Source organism: Petaurus breviceps, unplaced genomic scaffold (assembly GCF_028583685.1).
Source record: "Petaurus breviceps papuanus isolate PSGF00001 unplaced genomic scaffold, PetGlider_PUasm1.0 80, whole genome shotgun sequence".
Classification (NCBI taxonomy): Eukaryota; Metazoa; Chordata; class Mammalia; order Diprotodontia; family Petauridae; genus Petaurus; species Petaurus breviceps.
Window position 1 is genome coordinate 16,416,989 of NW_027186540.1, and position 19,560 is coordinate 16,436,548.

A 19,560-nucleotide genomic window follows, 5' to 3' on the forward strand; every position below is an offset into this window, starting at 1 on the left:
TGTGTGCATGCATGTGTGTGTGACCATGGGTGAGATCTTCAAGTATCTAATCCTATAATGAATCTTACTAGTCTAGGATTAAGAATGCTTGTAATTTTCAAAAATTTGGAAATACTTCTTCATTCATCTTACTTACAACATTTATATTTATTTCATTGCTTTTAATGCATTCCAGCTGAAAATAAGTATGTAGCTTTCTTTAATTTAAAACATTGGTTTTATAATAATCAATGGTAGGGGCGGCCAGGTAGCACAGCAAGTAAGAGCACCGGCTCCAGTGTTGAGAACACCTGGAGATCGAACCCCGGGCTCAGACACTCAGCACCACACCCAGAAATAACTGGCCGTGTAACCTTGAGCAAGTTACTTAACCCCGATTGCTTAAAAAAAAAAAATAATCAATGGTGATTATGCATATAAATCCTTGGCAATAGCTAATACTGAGATTTCAACACCTTAATGGAGAAAAAACAAAATCTCCTTCTACCCCTCAGACTAATATTTGAAATTTTACCTTAAACATCATCCATATTATTTCAGGCTATATTCCCTGGGAGACATACTTTAGTTGCATCTATATTTCATTCATAGCCAAGACCAATGAGAAAAAGGCAAGAAGCTTACTGCGGCATCAGCCGATTGTCCTAGAGTAGTAGGTCATCCATATGCAAAGTCAAGAGTTGTAAAGCTGGATGCCATTTCAGGATGCTATGCACCATGTGAAAAGCCAAGAGAAATAGTATTTGGGGGAGGGAAAGAAAAAAAAAAACTCTTTCCAGAATTCTCTAGTCCTTCCATAGATTTCTAATGGAACAAGGAATCATATCTTTTATTAAAAGGCAAGGATATAATACCAAATACCTGGACAGTTTTGGAAAGTCTTCCATGCAAGTCAAAAAGCTTTTTAATAAAGTTAGAATAATTTTAGAACTAGGAGGGATCCTAAATGTCATTTATTCCAGCCCCTTCATTTTATAGGAGAAAAAACTGTATGCTACAGAGGTTAAGATTTGCCTAACATCATAGGCAGATAGAGAGCCTGGACTCAGGAGGATCTGAATTCAAATTTGACCTCAGATACTTACTATCTGTGTGACTCTGGGCAAGTCACTCAGTCCTGTTTGTCTTCATTTCCTCATCTGTAAAAATGAGCTAGAGAAGGAAATAACAAACCACTCTAGTAGCTTTGCCAAGAAAACGCTAAATGGGGTCACGAAGAGTCAGACATGACTAATCAATTAAACAACAAATAACATCATATATCGTGTTAATTTCAGAGCTAGAAATAAAACACAGGTCTTCAACTCCATATCCAAAGTTCTTTCCATTAGGATAAAGATTTATAGGGGGAAAGGACCTTGAAGGTAATCAAGTCTAGCCCATTTTCCAGATAAAGAAATGGAGGCCCTGCATTTCTGAAATATACAGAGAATTGAGCCAAATTTATAAGAATACAAGTCAGTCCCCAATTGATAAATGGTCAAAGGATATGAACAGGCAGGCAGTTCTCAGAGGAAGAAATTAAAGATATCTATAAACATATGAAAAATGCTCTAAATCACTATTGATTAGAGAAATGCAAATCAAAACAACTCTGAGGTGCCATATCTCACCAGTCAGATTGGCTAAGATGACAAAACAGGAAAATGACAAATGCTGGAGAGGATGTGGAAAAATTAGAACACTAATACATTGCTGGTGGAGTTGTGAACTGATGTAGCCATTCTGGAGAGCAATCTAGAACTATGCCCAAAGGGCAATAAGTAATTTCACATCCCTTGACCCAGCAATACCACTTCTAGGGTTGTATCCCAAAGAGATCATGAAAGTGGAAGACCCATATGTACAAAAATATTCATAGCAGCTCTTTTTGTGGTGGCAAAGAATTGGAAATTAAGGGGATACCCATCAATTGGGGAATAGCTGAACAAGTTATGGTATATGAATGTTATGGAATACTATTGTGCCATAAGAAACAAAGAGCAGATGGACTTCATATCTACCCGGAGAGGCTTATATAAACTGATGCTGAGTGAGAAGAGCAGAACCAGGAAAAATTTGTACACAATTACAGATACAACATATGTGTGATGGCCAACTTTGATAGACCAGACTCTTCTCTGAAATGCAGGGCTATAAGTAAACTCTGAAAGACTTATGATGGAGAGAGATGATTACATTCAGAGAAAGAACTAAGAAAGAACAGAGTTTGAATGCAGATTGAAGCAAATTACCTGCTCTCTTTCTTTTTCTGGTTTTGTTTTGTTTCCTCTTTCCCATTGTTCAGTCCATTCTATACAATCCTTCTTTATAACCTGACTAAAGTCTAATGTGAAACTATATGCAAATCCTATACTTGATTGTATGCCACTATGGGGAGGGGGGGGAGAGAGGGAAGGGAGAGGGAGAAAGTTTGAAACTCAAAGAACTGGGGAACTGAATCTTGTAAACTCAAAGTAAACTAACAAATGAATAAAGACCAAAAAAAATTAAAATTAAAAAAAGAAATGGAGGCCATGAAAGTTGAAATGACTCGCTCAATCTACAAATATAGGGGCAGGTAGGTGGCACAGTGAATAGAGCACCTGCCCTGGAGTCAGGAGAACCTGAGTTCAAATTTGACCTTATACACTTAACACTTACTAGCTGTGTGAGCTTGGGCAAGCCATTTAACCTCAGTTGCCCCTCCAAAAATAAAAAATCAAAGCAAAGCAAATAATAATAAGTTATAGGAATATAACCTTGGTCTTCTGAATCCAAATCCATCATTCTTTACTGTGCACTATGATGACTTTCTAAGCCATTCTGTTATCTTCAAAAAAAAATTTAGTGCAGAATAATAGATACTGGTGCATATAAAGAAAATATACATGTTAGGCTTCCATTCTAATGCAGTCAAATAGGCCAAATAAAGAAACAAAAAACCTTTACAATTCCTCCTGTGTGGCTTTGTTGTTTCCAGGAATAGAACATTTAACATTAGGTCTATTTGTGCCATCTAGTGGCTGGTCCAGGAACATGTTAGAAACACTGGGTAAGAGATGAAGTAAATTGATCTGGCCATAGAATATTGTTTGTTATTTTTTCCTCTAGCATCTAATCTATTGAAAGGGACAATTTTCTAGTATTTTATGATGTTAATATAATTCACTATTCTTTTTAATATGCAAAGTTTCTAGTTCATATTTTCTCGTCTTGAGAATTCTAAAGCAGAGTGAAAGGTGTGATTAAAGAGATAGGGAAAAAACGAGTTCAGATATAAAAAGAAAAGTTCAGGCTACATCAAGGGGAATAAGTGGAATAAGGAGGTAGGAAAAAAATGAATCCTGAATGGTATAAGAAAATGAAGGGATGGGGACAAACTCATGCCACAAGAATTTGATTCCAGACAGGGACAGAGAAAGAAGTTCTGAAATCCCTTCTACCTCTATATCTATGGCTGTATTATCATGGGGTTAGAGAAGGTATTCAAAATCCACTCTGAAGCTGTGAAGGAAAATCATTTAATCTTTCTGAACCTTCATTTCCTCGTGTATAAAATGAATCTGTTGAACTGGATGGCCTTGGAGGTCCCTTTCAGGTCCATATCAATGAATATTTCTTAGGGAAACCATATTGAATTTGACACTGAAGAGAAGACTCTCTGCTACTGACCTGATCAGAAAATGCTGATAATTCTTCTCAAAACCATAAGCTTGACCTGTGTAATTTTCTCTGGGAAAACACCACAGTGGTGCAATAGACATTAGAGGAAAGAGTCCAACAATAAGACAAAAAGATCTAATCTCTGTAAAGCATCTAAATTGGGTGGGGTGGGTGAAGTATATGATACTTTCTAGTTATTGTATTTGGATCTTTTGGCCATGTTAACTTAAGAAATAATCATTCCAACTGATAAATTGGCTGGAACAGGGATTAATTTTGAGGAAGTTATTGGATTACTGAGAAATTAAGTGAAAACTTTTGATATGGATGTTTCTATACTGAGGAAAGATACAGACACTTGGCCCCGAGGTCATATACATTATTTTATTGCCATGAAAAATGCTCTGGTGGGGTCCATCAATAAGATTTCAAGTTGTGTCAACTCACCAAGTTACACTATCCCATAGATTCACTTTATTATTTTAATCTGAAAGTGATAATAGAGACATTAAGAATTCCAAAGCATCTGTGTTTATAATTCCCTGATTAAGTTATTGACACACATTGTTCACACTAAATACATTCCCTTTGTAGCCCTATTTCTTCTAGGTGGGAAATTATCACTGAGCAACACAGCAATCATAAAACATTTCAAGGTTATATAGTTCTTTTCAAATTTACCAGAGGCTTGTATTATCTATCCTGTAGGACTATGCATAAATAGAACTGATTCCTTCCTGGGTTTGGTCATAGGGGATACTTTGGGAAGCAGCAAAATTGAAAGTCCTTTATTGATCTAATTCTATCTAATTAAAAAAAAGTCCTTTATTGATCTAATCCTATCAGCCTACAATGAGAAAGTATGTTTAAATGTTAAATGGAAATTAAGTGGTATTAAAGGCACAAATGATAAATCCACACAAACTAAAGAGAATGTCCATACAACTAAAATTAAAGTAACAACATGACCACAAAGTATGAAAAATGGTAAGAGCAGTGGAGAAAAGGAGGGAAGAAGTAGAAAACAGTGTTTTTTTTTTATTAATAGAAGTTTATTTATTTTTATACACATTTCAAAATGGTGCTGTTTGGGGGCCATGAAGATGAAATGCAGAATGTTCTGTATCTTCAATAAATTATTAACTAATTTTGGAAATGATTAATCTAGTTACTCTGCAAACAAATGAGGATGAGGGTACCTATGGGAGAAGGGACAGTGTAATTTAATTAATACATATGTAAGGAGATAAGAATTACAAAAGTATCCAGAATGCAGTCAGGATGATACCAGGCATCCAAGATTTCCATAGTTTTTGGGGAAAGAAAAAAAAAGAATGTTTATTACTCTGCCCCTGGTCTGGGTGAGTTCAAATAGAAAATTGGGTCATCATATCCTTCAAATTAAACTCTAAGAGGAAAAACAATGCTTTGTGGATAGTTCAGATATTTATCATGGGTAATTAAAAAAAATACAGCAAGTAATTGAGACATTATTGCACACATACACACCTTTTAAACAAGCATTCAGCCCTTTTACAAAGTTAGATTTTAGTATAGAAACAGGCTGTATACAACTACATCTGTTGCTTTCACAAGCAGTGCTAAATATATATATTTTATATATATAATATACATTTTTCCTGAGAATCCAAGCACAATACCTTTTTGGGGGTTTCTCAGTTCACATATTAACAACAGGAAGCATTTATTTTGTCTACAAAAACTAGATGTTTTCAAATGGTGAATTTTTATACACAAAAACCAGTTTTCAAGGATTTTCATGATTTTTTTGTAATTAAGATTAAGGATGAAAAGTGCTTTTCTGTCACTATGTATCTTTGCATTAAAAAAATATGTATTTCACCCACATATAATTACAAATCATCAAACATTTAACCCCACTGAAAACTAGCCATTGATTTGAAAAAAGCCACTATTTTTGCACAAATAAACAAGAAATAAAACTATCAAAAATTCAACTATCATTTTTTTTCTATGAAAAACATAACCTTGTCTGTTTTATATTGTCTTTTCAAAGGTGAAACAATGTTCAGTTCATTATGGAATCTTTTCAATACAGACATCTTGCATGAGAATTTTCAGTCTTTGACAGTCATATAGAGAATTTTAAAAACTGAAATGTAATGTCTAGAATATAAGGAGTGCCATAAAGTTAAGGCTACATTAAAACAATTAATGGACATGGGAAAAGAACATGCCCAATCTCACCTCCCTGATTTCCAGGTGCTTGAATCAGAGCCAGCATCCATTGTGAATGTCATTAAGTTCTAGCAGTGTAACCCAGCTGAACCCAGGTCTGATTTTGCTTTGGGAAGTACTATTTACTTAAGCACTGGGGACTGGAGGTAGATTATGTATTTTCTATCCCAAAACTATGTTAGCCTAGTCCTTGAAGTACTGGGTCTTCCTAGGACCTAAAGACATGTTGTGGTTGGTTGGTTTGCTTGTTTTTGTTTTGTCTTCCAGATAAGTATAAAATACAAAATGTTTCCATTGCAGGAAGCACATTAAACTTTTTGTTAATTAAATAAGATTTCTTGAGGGTCAGATGAATGCACATTACCTTCTAAGTTAAGGCTTTTGGTTATCTTGTTGATTGGTTGATAACTGAAAACAAATTTTGTGCCTCATAATAAACTAATATGTTTAATACACTGATATACATCTGTATCTCCAATTAACTAATTTTGTTAGATTTCTGAATTCTTCAAGGAGATTTGCCCCCCAGATGTGCCATGGTATTATTAAGATCCTAATCTGTTACCAATTTTAATATGAAAAAATGATTAATGTACTTAGTATAAAAATACATAATAATTTTGCTTCTTTTTTCTATACTAGAAACATGAAGTGTACTCTTCTTTCCAAGAAAAGGGAACTTTTCCTCCGCCATACACTGGTGGCATCAATAACCAAAGGAAAAAAAAGTCATTAATTGCTTCTACCAATGTGGGGGGTGAAGAATTCTATTCAGAGTACCTCAACTTCCATTTCTTTAAAAGTGAACCAGAGAAGGAACTCAGCATGTTACTGCCTTTTCTTCTCCAATTATTCAGAAAAAAATGAAGTTGAAGGGTAATCACACATTGTTGATTAAATGTCAGCAAAACTTAAATAGAACCTAGATGAAGAAAGGAAAACTTAAAACATTCATATTCTGGGAGAATAAAAAGGAAAGGTATACACTACATGAAAATGAAAGGATGGAGGAGTACAATAATACAGAAGAGGACTAATCAAAATAGTTTGAGTTTTAAATCCGTCCTTTTGGGAGTTACTATGCCATCCTCAGTTCTAATGTCACAAATAACTTTATTAATATACACATTCTATCCTTGATTGTAGTCCATGAAAACAACACTTCTGATTCATGTCTCCGATGACGCTGTAACGTTCTACAATAACCAATCTTCAGTCTCAGATAAATGGAAGGATGAAGGACTATACTCACAAGCTTCCTAAACAACTGAAAAGTTTGGGGAAAATATCCAAGCCCATATTCATGAAAATGAAAAGACAGGTGATTGAGTGGTTTTCATTTTCATGAGCACAGGGTCAAGAAGAACAGGGTTTATACCTAAGTAAAAGGTGATTGATACCTTTTTTGTTTCTGAATGGGCTAAGATAGAAACAGTGGTGCCAATATTCACATATTTCCCATTGGCCTTTCAAGTTGTTTCTCATGAAGCGTTGAACTGACAGCTTTTGAGAAAGAAAAAAAAAAAGTTGACTTATTGCCACCGACTACAGAGAATATGGTTGGTGATAGCTCTTTTACCCTGGAACACTGGAAAGCTCAGTACTTGTGGCCTGTGCAAACTTCAACTTTTGTAATGAATCTCTAACCAGACAGTACTAGAGATAGGAATAATTTACTCATGTATAATTGCATTCTATAGATTTTGCAACCAACTTGATCATGATGCATTTAAAAAGATATGATGTGGGGGTATGGAATTTTATTTAATGTAATAGCAACCTAATAATAGCTCTTCAGAAAAAAAATATTGCTGGTTAGCTTTAAGATCAATGTCTCAGCTTCTTATGTATAGTCTGTGCACACAAACTATGTTAAATCTGGATGAGTTGATCTAATGTTATCGAAGGGTCTTGATCATGACACAGCTGTTCCCTGTATCCAAAATGTCTCTTGTTACCTGTAAAAAGAAAAAAAAAAGTTAACGAGTTAGATTGTTTTAAAAGTTAAGAAGTTGACATCTTTTTTTTTTTTTTAAGCAATTGGGGTTAAGTAATTTGCTCAAGGTTACATGGCCAGTTGTTATTTCTGGGTGTGGTACTGAGTATCTGAGCCCGGATTTGATCCAGGTCATCCTGACACTGGAGCTGGTGCTCTTACTCACTGAGCCACCTGGCCACCCCTAAGCAATTGGGGTTAAGTAACTTGCTCAAGGTTACACGGCCAGGTGTTTCTGGGTGGGTGCTAAGTGTCTGAGCCTGGGATTCGATCTCCAGATCTTCTCAACACTGGAGCTGGTCCTCTTACTCGCTGTGCTACCTGGCTGCCCCGAGTTGACATCTTTTTTAAGGGTGTAAACAAATAGGTTTGTATTAAATACCAACTCTCTAGGAGCTGTTTTTTTTTTGTTGTTGTTACTCAACAGCTTAGTTCTCCAACCTGTGGACTTTTGAAAATTTACAGAAGAAAAGCTCTAGAAAAAAAGCATTTTCTTAGGAGTAGTAAAAAGAAAACTTCATTCCATTTCTATTTGGCCTGCATGCTATAGAGTAAGGTGAAGATATCAGGCTGATATGTGCCCTGGTCATAACAAAAGTCTTAAAGTAACCATGACTTAATGAATAGAAGATTAATTTCATGATCTGGGATCATATGCAAATGAAGGTAATATGATATAATGATATGAAGTTATATTCAATTCGATTCGATAAACATTTATTAAATGCCTACTATGTGCCAGGCACTGAACTAAGCTCTGAGGGTACAAATGGAGGTAGAAGATAGTCCCTACCCTCAAGGAGTTTAAAATCTAATGGAGGGGGTGGCCAGGTATCACAGCGAGTAATAGCACCAGCTCCAGTGTCAGGATGACATGTGGATCGAATCTGGGCTCAGACACTTATTACCCACCCAGAAACACCTGGCCGTGTAACCTTGAGCAAGTTACTTAACCCCAATTGCTTAGGGGCGGCCAGGTGGCTCAGCGAGTGAGAGCACTGGCTCCAATATTGGGATGACCTGGAGATCAAATCTGGGCTCAGATACTTAGCACCACCCCCAGAAATAACTGGCCGTGTAACCTTGAGCAAGTTACTTAACCCCGATTGCTTAAAAAAAAAATCTAATGGAGGAGATGACATGTAAATAACTGTTTACAAAGCAATCTATATACAGTATAAATAGGAAATAATATAGGAAGATTACTGGGATGAAGAGGAGTGGGAAGGTCTTCTGCAGAAGGTGGTATTTTAGTTGGCACTTAAAGGAAGGACTTAAAGTCATAGTAGGGGAGGCAGAGTATTCTAGGGATGGGGGATAGTCAGAGAAAATATCTGGAGTGGAGATGGATGGAATGTTTTTGTTTTTTCTCATGAAACAACCAGTAGGCCAGTGTCACTGAATGGAAGAGTATGTTTTAGAGAGTAAAGTGTTATGTTAAGAAAACTGAAAAAGGTGGGAGAAGGTTAGGTTATAAAAGGCTTCGAATGAGAATCAGAGCATTTTATATTTGCTGCTTGTATTTGTCTTTCATTTTAGAAGAGGACCATGGCATCAGGGAAATGATGACAAGACTTGCAGTTGACTTTGATTTCAGTGAAGGAGGGCTGTTCAAAGTCACCAGCCTATTTTTCCTCCAGAACCATCTGGATCCAATGACCAGATATTTATCAGGATGACTGGAGATGACCCAGGATGCAGTGGGAGACCCTGGCCCTTTTAGGTTAAAGCCTTTTCATTTATTCATTAAGTGAGGTAAGACTCATTCAATAAATAGACCTCTTTAAGAAGTAAGTCAAGGCATGGCCCCTTTAATTAGAAAAAAATAAAAAAAACCAATCAAGCTGGGAGGAGAAGACCCTCAGGATTGCTGGTCCAAAGATAAATAGTTACTATTGACATTCACTCTAAGCCAGGAGGGCCCAGAATAGAACCATTAAGTAGAGCTTGGGCAGGGACCTCTTGTGGTCCAATCTATGAGCTTCACAGTGAACTGGGAGAAGAAAAAGGAAGGAAGGAAGGGAGGAAGGAAGAAAGGAAGGGAGGGAGGAAGGGAGGAAGAAAGAAAGGAAGGGAGGGAGAAAGGGAAGGAGAGAGGAAGAAAGGAGGGAAAGAAGGAAAGACAAAGCCATCTGCCTCTCAAGTATAACATTGTGTTTAATATATGGTGACTTTCTGATTCTCGTGAAGTCATGTAACATTTCAACATTTTGTGTTCAAGTCTTGCTTCTTCACATATTAACCATATGATGCTGACCACTTCATTTAGCAACTCCATGTGCTAGCCAACTCTATAAGGCTACCAGTCACAGAATGATTGTAGAGGGCTCTACAAATATTAATTCATTTGAATCCTCAAAACAGTCTTGGAAGGCAGGTATTATTATTAGCATTTCTAGTTTACAGTCGAATAAATTGAGAGGTTAAGTGCCCAGAGTCACACAGCTAGTAAGTGTCTGAGGAGGGACTGGACCCTCGGGTTTTCTAGGCCATACTATCTACCTGATTTATTAGCTAACAACATATCAAGTCTTAATATCAAGTCTGCAAGGCTGATTATACAAATTATTTCATTCGATCTTAACAACCACCTTGCACCACAGTGAGTTTTTTGTCATTAGAAACATTCAATCAGAAGGCAGACGATCAGCAACCATGATATTGTAGAATAGGAAGGTTTACACTGGGATCGGCCTACATGGCCACTAGGGTGCCTTCCAAGTCTATGAACCTATAGTGCTTTGCCTTTTCTACTTACCTTTATATCTAGAAAACCGATCAGAATTGTAGGGAAACCCAACATTGGGTTGTTTACACAGAAAGATTCACAACTTTCAGCTGCATAATCCTTCTTTTGAATACCATGAAAACATTGAAAGTGAAGAACTATGCTATGTCATCGACAGGTTGTTGTTTTGTTTGTTTGTTTGTAGATGTACTTACTTATTTTATTTTCTTTGACCTGCATACACAATATGCAATCATGGATGCAACGAAGATCACAAGACCAATGGTTAGTAAAACCATTTCTACCAGACCCAAGAGGCTTATTTTGCCAGTTACTTGTTTTCTGAACATTTCCGCTTTCTCATCACCAATGGTACCAGTCTGAAACCAAAGCAAAGTAGTAGTATTATTTATGAAACAGTAAGATAAACACTGAGCCTACAACAAATATTCTCCTCTTGCATTATGTTGTGTGTGCATTTTCAAAAATGAAAGTATGCTTGAAAAGCTTAAGGAATTGTGACGAGTAAATAGGATTTATTTGGGACTAACTCAAGAAAAAAAAGAGAATCATGATTAAATAGTTCCCTACTTAAGAGGAAAACATATCCATGGCCTAGCTTTTGCCTACTAAAAGTTTTTACTCTTTGTGGATCAAGGTAGACTTGAGATAAAGATACATGCAAATTGCATTGAAACACTGATATTGCTTCAATTTGCTTCTTCCTTCCCACTGCTCTTTCCCCTTATTGTAAGTAGCTACTTCCACCAAATTCTTGTTCCTGTCCAGTTTCTTTCTCTTTTGCAAAAAGGTCAGGACTGAATGATCAAGTTTGAGCCAGTAGATGAAAACTGAAATTTAATGAACAATAGGCATTTTTTTCATGTTTGCTTTCCTTAACCTTTCTCTCTTCCCAGTAAGGTACTTTGATAGTAACAATGATCAATGACTGCCTTAGATTTTAACCAGTAGTAAGAGTGACGAGCTACTTGTACCACATTGTCACCAGTCATTTGTTCACTGTTATCAGAAGAAAAGTTCAAAGAGTCTTTTGGTTCATTTCCACTCCAGAGGCCCACAGTATTTATTAGCTTTGTGACTACTTGTCTTGAATGATTACAAAACAGTTTCAAAGTCTCTTAGCAGTAATCTATCATATGATATTTGTAAACTTGTCATGGAATTATGAATACAAAATGTGCCCCAATGTGACCAGACTGGACTAGGACTGCTCCATAAAAGAGGCACAATTTGCTAAGGGCCAAATAAATTTCTATGATTCTCTTTTGTGCAATTCCTATTGCAAGACCCCATATAAACAGATATTTAAGATAAAGGTTTAATATAATCCTAATGGTACTAATTGGCAGAACATATTCTTGCTCTGTCAGGATGAAGCAAAATTCTATGTTCCTGTCCATTTTGGTCGTCTATTCAAATAGAAAAGCACAGCCATGCATGCATGTGCATACATACACACAGATGATCAGTACTGTCTAAATTCATTAACATGTCCTTAGAACAATAAAATACCCCAATAATCCAATCTAAAACCCCAAACACATAAAAATATAGAACATATTTTGAAGCAAATGTGGAAGGAGGAGGGAGTGGTTTGAGGAAGATGTTAAGCTCAAAAAGAGACCTGTCATTAAAAGACTTCTTTTATAAATAAAAATCTCACAAATTTTAGTAATTATATATTCAAAATACTTACCTCATTAAGCCAAAGAACTGGGACCAGATAGTTCCGTTTCAGTTTACTTAAAGTTCTGTAACACAATGAGAGAGATATTTAAAAACAAATATACAAGATTCAGTTCAACCATTTATTAACCACCTTTTACATGTAATAAATTATACTAATTGTGTTAGAAAGATGAACATAGATTGTTTCTACCTATAAGGAGCTTACAGTTTTCTGTGTGAGTTGTAATCTGTACACCAAAGCCAAGTATAATGCAAGATAAAATATAAGAGAGGCAAATGAGAGATCTGGACAAAGTGCCCTATGCAAATGTGAGGAGGGGGTGGTGGTTAGGGGCAGGGAAGGCTTCACGAAAGAAGTGACACCAGTGGAAGGAAGAGAAAGATGTCAAAAGACTGACTATGCAGAGGCATAAACTAGAATGTGGATTTCAGAGAAGAGTTAATAATTTGGTTTCCCAGAAGGTAGGGTGTGTGAATGAGTTTTTTGGGCTTGACTCTGGCTATAGGGACATTGATGTGAAAACCTTGGGGACCAAGTGCTCATCCATTGGAGTTTGTTTTGTTTGTTTTATTTTATATGGTTACCCAACATTCCACAAGTTTCTGTGATCTTGTCCCTGACTTTGTACTGACTTCTGAGAAGAAGGAGGAAGAAAAACCCACCTATGAGGCTTTCAGGGTAGGAAAAGCTGTAACAGTAACAGTCTGTGATTACTGGGAGGAGAGGAGAGTAGAAACATTCAGGCTATTTAGATCAACAGCTAAAACTGGGATATAATCTGCATTGTTGACTAAGGCACAAGTTAGGAAAAATGTAGATTGTGAGTAATAAGAGACCTCAGCTGGCTGACAACTTCCTGGCCCTTCTCTGTGAACTTAAAATGTGCTCACTGTTAGGACCCTACTCCCCATCCCTTAAAAATCAAATAACAAGAAGAAAAGGAAAACAGCCTTAACTTCCTGTTCCTTTCCATTGCCCTCCACAAAGGCTAAGGAAGTTATTGACACAGGGAAAGGTTTCAATTTCTTTATTTCTCTTTGATTATTTATGTGAGCAAAGATGCTTATATAAATTCTAATGTCCCTAAATGCTAAAATTAATGCTTTAATTTTAGTTTGGTTATCATATGAATTATTATTTGAAAGAGGAAGGATAAATTTCTTCCTACAAGAAAAAAGACTACATATATGTGTGTATACATACATTATATATATGCATATATGTAAATATATATGTATGTGTATAAAATTTTATATTTTGCTCAGCCATGCTGGACTAGGGGCATAGTCAAAGAAACAGTTCTGGTGTTCTTTCTGCATAACTTTCTCTTGCAAAGGTATCTGACCCTAACAGAAATATGCCCAGAAATCATAAGGAAATTCATGAATTGGAGAGAAAAAGTGCTTTTAATCTAATGGGCTATAGGTGGCTGGATGCCTTTGAGCCATATCAGTCAACAAGAATTAAGGTATATAGTATGTGCCAGACATTATTTTAGAAGCCTTCAGAGGCTGCTGAGTAACAAGTTCAAAGTTTAGCCCAGTCAGAGGAAAGGCTAGACAGCGAATTAGCTTTTAAAAGGGTCTGTGCCTAAAATTGTCTACTTATAGGGAGAAAGCTCCTGCTCTTGCTTATTACCACCAATAATTGGGTGAGTAACCTAAAATAGGTCTGGAAAGGTGAGGGCCAGATGATAGAAAGTCTTAGGTTCTAAAGAAGTTTGAATTTTACCTTCTTGGCATTAGGCAGCCATTGAAGGCTTTCAGGCAGAGGAGATAGGAAGGTGTCTACACATGTCTACACATTAAGAATATTATTTTGGCAGTAGTATGAAGACTATAAAGAGAGGGGACAAGTGGCAGAGAGACTACTCCAGATTAAAAGTGATGAAGGCTTGAAGTATGAGGAGCCATGAGAGGATAGATGAAAGAGATATTGTGGACATGATCAAATTGTGTGAGGAAAGTCCAGGAGAAGGAGGAGGAATTAAAAGTTTTCTGTCTAGGCGACTGAAAGATCGGCAGTACCATTAATAGATAATAACAAGTAGGAAGAAGTTTAAGAGAAGAGAGGAGACCAACTCCATAAGACACAAAGTTTGATGGGATAGCAAGATATCCAGGTGCAGATGTTCAACAGAAGGTGAAAGGTACTACAGCAAAATTCTCAAGAGAGGTTATGAAGCTTTTTCCAAATCCAAAAGTTTAAATATTCATCATTCAATTTCCATTTAATTATTGTCAGACCTATACATTTGAATTGTTTGTTGTTGTTTTTCAGTCCTGTCTGCCTCTTCATGATTCTTGGCAAAGATACTGTTGAACTTAGGAAGATGAGTCTACCAGGCCTAGCACTCTGGCAGTGGATACAGTGGGTCACCTCACTGCCTTGTTTAATTGTTTATAATGTGTCATTTATGCTCCTTAATACAGCTGATATTAAATTATTAAATGAAAGTCATTTGCAATATAAGTGAGGAATAGATATGATGTTTATAAACTCGATGACATTTGAAGTTTGACCTTTTATAGATTTAATCCTCTAACTCCATTTGATCTAATTAGAAGAAAATATTTTTTCATCCATGTTAAAATTCTAAACCAGATCCAAAAACTTACTCAATTTTTTTTACTGGTTTAACGAGTATGTTAACCTGTAGTCGTTTTGCAAATTGCAAAGTAAATCCAGTGATCTAAAACAAAATAAGAATGAAACAAAATTACCCATCCAGACATATATTGACTATCTATAATATATGATTAGCTGTCTTATATAATAATAATCACACTAATAATAATAAAAACATATAGCAATTTAGAGTTCTCAAAGCACTTTATATATATTATGTCACTTAATTTTCATAGCCCACAAATCTTTTTTTTTTTTTTGCTTTTTGGAGGGCAATTGGTATTAAGCGACTTGCCCAAGGTCACATGGCTAGTTTGTGTGTATGTGTGTGTGGGGGGGTAAGTGTCTGAGGCTGGATTTGAACTCAGGTCCTCCTGACTCCAGGGCCAGTGCTCTATTCACTGTGCCACCTAGCCTCCCCAAAATCTTCTTTTTTATACAGATGAACAAACAGAGGCTGGCAGAGCTAGCTTTGATCTGCCCAGGATCTTATAGGTAGTAAGTATCTGAGCCAGAATTTGTACTTGTGTCTTCAAGTTCAGCACTCTATCAGTTCAACCTGGTGTGCATGTATGTGTATTTTTAAATGTGCATTTATATTTATAAAGTTTGTGTATGCAAATAGACATGTATGTTCTCTATATAGATAGACATGTATATATACATTTATTCACATGTGTATGAATATATGTGTATTCACACACAAAGAACAAATCTGCAGGTATGATTATAACAATCAGATTGTATTATTCAATCATTTTTTCTTTGATAAATTGGATCAGAAACTTATCCATACTATGTGGTATTAAAAATAACAAAATAACATGGCTAATTCTTATCTTTAAAAGATAAATTGATAGCTTGGAAATCGAGGTAATACAGAAGACTTGTGATCTGTGTTGTTGGAGAGTATGCCCATGTTGATGAAATAATAGATTCTTGAGATCTTGAAGAAAATATTAAGTTCTTATTTGAACCAAAAGAACTGTTTTATAAAAATTTGTCTACTTACAAATTAAAATGGGTATTTAGATCACAGAGGTAGAGACCTGCAAGGGACTTCAGAGATCACTTGATTTTACAGATGAGAAAATAGTTCCGGGGAAGTTTAGTGACTTGCCCAAGGACACACAAATCATACCCAACAGAGGCAGGATTTGAATCCAGATCCTCCAGCTCCATTGTACTAGGTAGAAAATCATTCTTTATTATTAGTAGTTACACCAGTTTATATTTTACAGAGGGAAACAAGGCACACATATTGGAGAGAGAATTAATCTTGGGGCCAAAAAGACTTGGTTAAAGGCCCATGTCTAGCATATTCTGGCTATACAAATACCAATGGAATCACAAACCCAGTTGCTATCCCAGACCTTTATAAAGCTTTAACAAAGCACTTTAAAGCTATGATGTCCTTTGATCCTCAAAATAATGTTACAAATAGCACAAGTATTAGAATCAATCACCCTTCCAAAGTCACATGGTTGCCTGAACCCAGATCTGACTTGTCCTTTCTATTATAGGATACTGATTCCCCAAAAAGGACTATAAGGAAAGCTTTAAAAATTTAGAATGGGAGAGGAGGGTAAGGCATGAAATGAACTGTGGATAAAGTGTATGCTTATTGAGTACAAGTGGGTTCTTAAATGTAATTCTAATCACAGAAGTAGTATTCTTTGTACATTTGCTTACAGGTTCAACATCCAGGTATGTCCGGTGTTCTTCTTCATTTGGATTTAACCCGTCTATAGGTTCTGGCACATCAGCGCTTGCATGTAGAAAGTGAGGAAGTGAAATGTACACTGGCTTTTCTGGAAGAAAAGGCAAAAAAAATTGGACACTGATAAAATTATTTCCTTTTTAAATGTTCACAAAAGCTGCCACAAAATAAATCACCGAAATGGAAAATGCGCCTTTGCTTCCAAGGCTAAAGGAAAAAAAAAGTAAAGCATAATTTTCTTATCCTAGTGTCAGAAAAGAGTTTAGAAGTGTCCTGCTGAGATCAAATGTTGTAGGATGGGTAGAGCACTGGCCTCTGAGGAAGGAAGCGTTAGGTGGATTCAAGTCCTGTTTCTCCTACCAGGAGGATAGGTGACCCTGAGCAAGTCATTTAACCTCTTAATATCTCCAGGGAGCTTTGTAAGATAAAAGGTTGCAGTGCTAATCTACATTTGTAGTTTACAGCTCTGGTCAAATAAATAGTTCCTTTTCAAGAAAATAACTGACTATAGACAAGTTGATATTCATATTTCAATGAATCCATGATCTCATCTTTCTAGATGCTCTCTTCCAAGGGCATTTGGAGTGTACAATAATCTATCCATGCCATTCCATCCCTTGTGATTCTTTTCCATTGTTTCCTTAGGAAAATGTTGTGCTAGAGGGCACCTGGGGATAACTGAAAGTGTTAACAAACTTCCTAATGCTACCCACTCTTATCCTATTCAATTTAAGCTCAACTGACTACCCATTTTTAGCATTTTTTCTAGAAAGATACACAAATATACTCATTCAAGGCAGTGACTATCCAATCGCACATGTTAGTCCAGATAAATTGTTATTCACCCATTTTCTCTTTCTTTTGTATACTGTTAGACTGACATCTTTTGAGTAATAATAGATTTCAAGCATTTTAGGGATTGATATAATCAATGCAAAGCTGTCCACCTCTCCTTTTTCAACTTTTCGTCTTTCATGACAGCAGTGAACACTTGTAGTGAGAATGCTTTTCCTATTTGTTTGATACCTTGCTTGGCTTCCATTTTCAGGCTATCAATGAACAGTTATTTCAACAGTCATTTCAGTTATGAAAGAATTTTTATATGGACAAAAGACATTTTAGAAAAGAGAACCTTGAGGAATTTTGCTTGTCAAATGATTTCTTAAAAAAGCATAAAAATATGTAACCAATACACATAGTGCTTTAAGGTTTTCAAAGCACTTCACAAGTATTATTATCCTCACAACAAGCCTTGGATTATTCCATTTTATATATGAGAAATTGAGGCAGATGAGTTTAAGTGACTTGTCCATGGTCACACAGCAAAAAATGTTGAAGCAAAATTTGGTCACAGTTCTTCTAACTCCTGGTCTTGTGCTATAGTATAATTTTGTTTTTCAATCATGTGTGATTCTTCATGACCATATTTGGGGTTTTCTTGGCAAAAATAGTGGAGTAATCTGTCATTTCCTTCTCTAGCTCATTTCATGATGAGGAAACTGAGGTAAAGAGGGTTAAGTGACTTGTCCAGGGTCACACAGCTAGGAAATATCTGAGGCTGGATTTGAAGTCAGGAAGATGAGTCTTATTGACTCCAGGCCCAAAACTTTTCCACTGCACCACCTGACTGCTCCTCTAACATCAATAACACAATGAAATGTATTCTCAACCCTTTCAGGCCAGTTTTGGTCTCTGATGATTTGGTCAGCTAAGGGAAATCCTGCCTATTTATTTCCTTCTAATTTTAAATCAAGGATATCAGGATACATTTGTAATCATATTATAATTCTCAGGATGATTTTATTGAAGTAAGAAAGTAGGAAAATCAGTTGCTGATACTGATATCTTCTCAATTAAATAAATAAGTCCGCAGTATTTTGTCAAGCCATTTGGCATTTTCCCTTTTTACAGGCATTTTGAAAATTGATCTCTCAATGCCTTTCTAACTATTCTTCCTAACTTTATTTTTTTCAATGACCTGACTACTTTCTCATTTAGCACACTAGGGAATGAGATCTCAGTCTCCAAATATGATTTATTTCACCACTCTCAAGAATGAAGCTAGTTTCTTAAATTATTTCAAAAGAAATTTGCTACTACTTCTATTAGCTGATATTTGTGCTTGTATTTTTTATTTGAAATTAATGATTTCAAAATGTGAAAAGGCAAATGGAAAAATTAAATTTCATAATGAACTATTTTGAAAATTTCAGGAAATGACCTGCTCAGAAATTGGAGACTAGAACAGGAGACCTTAATCTCCTTTTATTTCCTTGTTCAACTTCTCTTACCCCCAGGCCCTTCCCACATGCTTTAACTTTCTTTTTTTACACCTCACCTCCAGATTTATGGTAGTGGAAAAACAATGTATATGTATTTACAAATGTACATTGTATATAAACATAGATATGTGTGTATACATATATACATATATATATATATATATATGCAATACATATAATAAAGTGGGGGAAAATTCACAAGTAGATTCAGAACATAATGTGATTGAAAAACTTATGAAAGTACTTCAAAGATAAATGAATTTGGCAACTGATATAATTAAATATCATAGAGAACAAGATAATCAGTAAAATCTAGAACAAGTCCTATCTCTGACTCATAATTTTTATATAATCACAGGAAAGTTACTTAATCTCAGTACTAGAGGCAACTCTCTAATGCTAAAAGTTATTGATTTATTTCTGATCTGTATCACTGGAGAAAATTTTCACATCAGAAGTTCTATACCAAGTCTAGAGAAAAAATAATAGTAAGTCCACATGACCCATAGAGTTGTGGCTTAGAGAGTGCACATGCTGCGAGGGGCAGAAGATAAAGAAATAGTTCAAGTGGAAAGAGACACCTCTGGAAGCATAAAATATTATTAATTTTACTCTCATCCTAAAATAGAC

At 35.7% G+C, this 19,560-nt stretch overlaps 1 protein-coding gene across 4 annotated transcripts in view; it reads right to left on the reverse strand.

The window, feature by feature from the left end:
* Positions 1 to 4,675: 4,675 nt before the first annotated feature.
* LOC138176029 (platelet glycoprotein 4-like) overlaps positions 4,676 to 19,560 on the reverse strand; it is a 57,229-nt gene continuing 42,344 nt past the window's right edge. For all 4 annotated transcript variants that reach the window (XM_069106760.1, XM_069106758.1, XM_069106761.1 and 1 more), the window contains exons 11-15: positions 16,621 to 16,739; positions 14,919 to 14,992; positions 12,307 to 12,361; positions 10,805 to 10,969; positions 4,676 to 7,823 (exon numbers count right to left, since the gene is read on the reverse strand). In XM_069106760.1, the coding sequence (XP_068962861.1) occupies positions 10,805 to 10,969; positions 12,307 to 12,361; positions 14,919 to 14,992; positions 16,621 to 16,739 (413 nt within the window). In that variant the 3' untranslated portion in view covers positions 4,676 to 7,823. The remainder of the gene's footprint in view (positions 7,824 to 10,804; positions 10,970 to 12,306; positions 12,362 to 14,918; positions 14,993 to 16,620; positions 16,740 to 19,560) is intronic.